The sequence below is a fragment of the Priapulus caudatus genome, unplaced genomic scaffold, assembly GCF_000485595.1.
Source record: "Priapulus caudatus unplaced genomic scaffold, Priapulus_caudatus-5.0.1 Scaffold1097, whole genome shotgun sequence".
Taxonomy (NCBI): domain Eukaryota; kingdom Metazoa; phylum Priapulida; class Priapulimorpha; order Priapulimorphida; family Priapulidae; genus Priapulus; species Priapulus caudatus.
In genome coordinates this window covers 14209-19679 of record NW_014578158.1, presented here as the reverse complement: position 1 = coordinate 19679, position 5471 = coordinate 14209, and the positions used below count along the sequence as shown (strand labels likewise).

Below are 5471 nucleotides of genomic sequence, written 5' to 3'. Positions count from 1 at the left end.
GTCATCAAAGGGAAAACATTGGTGTCCTTCACAGACAGTTGGCCGTTCTATAAAGGTATTCGATAACACAGGTACGATCGTACTTAAAATAGTGCGATATATAGTTACGGAAAAGAATTAGCTTGGCATTATTTAAAAAATCATTTAGTATACCCCTTAAACTTCGCACTGCATGCCAATTTCTTTGTGACTTATACACAAAACCCGCAACTTTTTTCACCAGGTATGTGTCCCACTATATCACTTGACAAGCCCTTTGCCATGGCGGTCATTCCCATTACAAAACATGCCAAAAATGTGCAAAGATGATTCAAAGAGCCGATATTTGCGGCATTATTGGATATCGCTTGTTATATGATTCACACTCCTGCCTCACTTCTGGTGAGAAAAATAATCTTATTATACCATTTTTCTGCGGTGCGTAGGGCACCTCGATCTTATTCACCTTCAACTACCGGACTATAGACAAAATTACTAAATAGACAATATTTATCAGATGATAAAAACTGATATGTATATCTGCTCTACAGACCATTTTCACCAAATGCTGCTCATGTGCAAACCCATGACAGCAGTACCACCCCTCACACTGCCGAAGTGAGAGTTCAATAAGCAATGAACAGGGCACCGCGCTGGCGCCGTGAAAGCAATCAATAATCAATAACTGCAAAATAAGAAACGATCAACAACTGCAAAAACAATCAATAATCACTACTTATGAATTAACCAATAATCAATAACTGTAGCACAATCAGAAACCAATAACCTCAAAACTATCAATAACAAATAATCACGAAAACAATCACACGGACAAGACCACTACACATAATCAATCAATCGATCAATAATCAATAACACCACTGTGACCACTAAGAGCATGTGCATGGTTTCCCCCTCCCACGTACCTTGTGCTGCCTTCTCTATAAAGCGAAGCTCCGTATCAAAGTTGAGCAGTTCTGGGAATTTCGTCTTTACTGTGTGAGCGATGAAATTTAACAAGGTAACCTTCTTATCTTGCGACCTCTCTCCGCCTCATCCATAGAGCCTGGTCATACAGCGAAAATAACCAATCACTCCAAACACATCACTCACTCATCCACTCATCACTCATCATCATCATCCAACAAACAACAACAACAACAAACAACACAAGAATAACAATCAACCAACAAAAACAACCAAAACAGCAACCAACTAAAACAACATCCAGCATCGTGACGCGAATAATCATCAGAATGTTCGTCGTCGTCGTTCGTCATCGTATTTCATCATCATCATCATCAACATCATCACCAGAACCAGCAGCAGCAGTCATCATCGTCATCATCACCGCCATCGTCACTCAATAACAACAATGGTAACAATCATCAAAAACAAAAACAATAATCCATGGACAGTCTAATGCACAACATCATCATTTGTCATCATTTCATCATTCTAGGCTATTAGCAGCTCTTTTGCTTACGAACCACAACCACTGAGCTACCCAAACCACTTACAGGGCTCAGTACTGCCTGTCATGTAATGTATGCGTGTCTTCTGCTACAGACCAATACTAAGCAACACTGGGTGTACATTATATAGACTCTGCTACGTTCTGAATCCATTGGACACTGGGGCCCACCTCTCTTGTTACTGTTCATGTAGTTTCCAAAGACCAGGATTATCTGACAGAGAGCGAGAGAGAGAGATACAGAATTAGATTAGCATTAGAAATCGGTTACATGGATTTTATATTAGACACGGATCGTACGAATCATCGGCTGAAAGCAGTATCACGCAACAACCGACGCGATGAATCACTGCTATAGATTTTAGAAATAAACGCCAGAGAGGGCATGCGTGATTCTTTAGTTGCTCACGAAGATCTTAGACTTCTATATGTTGATTTTGAAGAAAATTAACAAACTTACCGCACAGCATGTACACAAAACCATGACACCAAATGCCTGTACCTCTAACGCATGTATGCAACGATTTGGGGGGGGGGGGCGGTTTCTGTGTGACGTGTATTGGGTGGCGGTGTGGCTGGGAGGTAGTTGATGATGTGCTATGTATCATCGGCGGGAGGGGAGAGGTTGAGGGGGCCGTGGCGTGTGGCGTGACCAGTGCCTCACCTCTAGCATCTTTCGCACACGAGCGGAGTTCCTCACAGAGCGTGACGCAGCCGTGACGGCATGGAGTTGCTGAAGAATAATTAAACACGATTGATTGATCGATCGATTTTATTTTACGACTTGGACTGCCTAACATACACCCCAATCTACTTTGGTATATTTACACAAGTTTTGTGACTGGCGTGAAGTTGCTGAAGGAATAATCTAACACGCAATGAAATTGACTGGTCCGATTCGAGCGCGAGAGAGAGAGAGAGAGACTGAGAGAGAGAGCGAGAGAGAGCGAGAGAGAGGGGGAGAGATACAGACAGAGAGAGAGAGAGAGAGCAAGCAAGAGCAACTTCCCTGCCCAGTAGATGGCGCTAGCAGTGACTTACGTTGAGTAATTTGTCATCGTCTAGCTCATTGAATACGGTTCCTTTCAGCTGCTGAGGCTTCAACGCGATCCAGTTGAACATCGGTAGACGATACTTCGTCTGGATTCTCCGCTTAATTGTCATTGCTGCGGGCAAGAGAACGGACAATCAACCAATCACGTGCGGCCGCAGGTGGTGAGTCATGGCGTGACACAGATGATACCGAGATGTTTTTTTATTTGGATTTGAATTGGAATTTAGATGAGAATTTATTGACAAGAGATATTTATTGAAATTTATATCAGTCAACTGTGTGTCAGTGTCACACTGTCACACGACGATGACAACTTTTGTTTTTAACGACGCGATTCTTGTTTTGACGTGACTTTCAATGAGCGACGTCGTATCTGTAATCCTTCTAACAGCTCACAGACGCAGGCGTTCGTAACAGTTTAGTCAGAAAATGAATCGCATGAGACTGAACAAATGCGGTTTATCAAAAATTTCCCAACACACGTAAACATAGCTAGAAAATCTGCATCAACCATTAATTGGATTAAATGTCGTCGAACGTCGAGGTAAAATGAAAAAAAAATAGATAAAAAACAAGATAAATAGATAAATAATAATAAAATAAAAATTCGAATTCCATACCTCCGGAAGGTGCTGCCATCTGTCCGGGGGGAGGGGGCGGTCCGGGGGCCGGCGGGGGCGGGGGGGCGGGGGGGGGCGGGGGGGGGGGGGGGGGGGGGGCGCCGCCGGCGTGGGTGGGGGCGGCAGTGCTCCCCCACCCCCCGGTCCTCCTCCTCCTCCGCCGCCGCCTCCTCCTCCTCCTCCGCCGCCTCCTCCTCCTTCTCCGGCGAGACCCAGTGCTGCCACCTGTCCACCTTTTACTGCGGAAACAAAAAACGAGAATCGCTGGTGAATCCTCGCTCTCCGTTAAGACAGGTTAGCAGTAGATATACACCCGATAGACCCGAACCCATCGCAGTAGACACACACACATCGTGGGATAGAAGATGCAACACCTACAGGAACGTACTAGGAACTAACGTACTAAGAATACCGAGAGAGAGAGAGACATACAGCGAGAGAGAGAGAGAGAGAGAGAGAGAGAGAGAGAGAGAGAGAGAGAGAGAGAGAGAGAGAGAGTGAGTGAGCCACGCGCGAGAGGCTGCGTGCATTGACGCGGTATCAACAGCGACAGCGGTGGCGCCACCGTACCGTTGATGATGTCATCGACGGCGCCGTGGTAAAGTTCGTCCTGAGACAGAAGCTGCTTCTCGTTGCCCTTGGCAACCTTCTTCTTCAGTTCGTTCATCAGCATGTTCTGCTGCATCTTCACGTTTGCGCGATTCTTCTTAACGACCTCCGCCTGAGCGGGCGGGGCGTTTGCCGCCTCCTGTAAGAAACACAAGAACGTCGTGAAGGGGGCGCCATGCGTAGCCATGCGGGCGGCGCATTAGCAGCCTTTCGAAAACACAAGAGTAACGATTCGTAATAGTCTAATAACAGTCGTCTACAATACTATACAGTTATTCGGTTCACTGTTGTTGATGTTGTTGTTGATGCCATTGATATTATTGCTGTTGATGTTGATGTTGGTGATGTTGATAATGTTGTTGATGTTGTTGTTGATGCTGATGTTGTTGTTGTTGGTGATGTTGTTGTTGTTGTTGGTGATGTTGTTGCTGATGTTGTTGATGTTGGTGATGCTGTTGTTGTTGTTGCTATGGTGTTGTTGTTGTTGATGTTGTTGTTGCTGCCATTGATATTATTGCTGTTGATGTTGATGTTGGCGATGTTGATGATGTTGTTGTTGTTGTTGTGGTGGTTGTTGTTGTTGTTGTTGTTGATGATGTTGCTGTTAATGTTGTTATCAACAAGGATGGGGAGAAGGAAGCGAAGGAGGAGGAGGAGGAAAAGGAGGAGACTCTGAGAAAGACTAGAACATCCGACCGACAAGAACATCTAGGATGCTTCCCGGCCTGCATACCTCGGCTTTCTTCCTCTGTTCGTTGTCTATCAACGCCTGCTTGAAGGCTTGAACGAAGCGCGCAAAGAGAGCAAAGAAGGTTGTGGGAGCCATCGCAATCGCACTCTCACCAAAGAACTCTATACAGTCCTTGTAGGCATCCTGAAATCACACACAAAACCAAGCGTTAATGTTGCACGTGAGGAGGAGGAGGAGGAGGAAGAGGAGGAGGGGGGAGGAGGAGGAGGAGGAGAGGGAGAAGGACTCTATACATTCCTTATAGGCATCCTGACACCACAACCATTTTGTCTCGAATATCCAGTGATTACTGAACAAACTATCATTGACAGTTAAATAAGATTTCATTAGGTATCAGGCAAAATAAACACGAGCACAATTTCGAAGAAATTTCCAAAACCATTTCCCACGACATTCCAAACCCGCAAAAGCGTCATTTTCTTCCAAAATTCAAAGACTTTCCACATTTTCCAACAAGCAATAATCAACATACAATACGACAATTGAGTTATTATTCCCCCTCCGTCCCCCATCATCCGTCACATCAGATATGTACGATCCGTAACATCTAGATTAGATAGGGGCGGTGTCTCAAAGTTTCAACCACAAGACGGTCGCAAACGACGCCGTTGCCACGGCGACCGGACCTCTCACCTCTGCGATCTTGGCGTCGTGCGTCAGCTTCTTGAGTCTCTCTCCGGTCGCGGAGAGGAAGACGCGAAGGACGGGAAACTTCTTGGAGTCTCGATGCTGGTCGTGTTCCCTCCGCGTGAGCTCCATGCCTCGCTCCAACTCCCGCACGTCCGCTAACACGTTATCCAACGCCACTGCAAGAATAATAGTAATAATAATAATAATAATAATAATAACAATAATAATAATAATAAATAAGCATCAGGGGGCGCCACGTTAGCTCCATGCCTCGCTCCAACTCCCGCACGTCCGCTAACACGTTATCCAACGCCACTGCAAGAATAATAGTAATAATAATAATAATAATAATAA

General features: G+C 45.3%; 1 protein-coding gene across 1 annotated transcript in view; it reads right to left on the bottom strand.

Moving 5' to 3' along the window:
- Positions 1-5471, bottom strand: part of LOC106815359 (formin-like protein CG32138) — a gene marked incomplete at its 5' end in the record, with an annotated part of 19974 nt that overhangs the window by 7375 nt on the left and 7128 nt on the right. Inside the window, 7 exon segments of the mRNA XM_014819810.1 lie at positions 589-664; positions 859-1031; positions 1565-1667; positions 2118-2186; positions 2495-2619; positions 3128-3184; positions 3316-3366. Of these exon segments, the coding sequence (XP_014675296.1) occupies positions 589-664; positions 859-1031; positions 1565-1667; positions 2118-2186; positions 2495-2619; positions 3128-3184; positions 3316-3366 (654 nt within the window).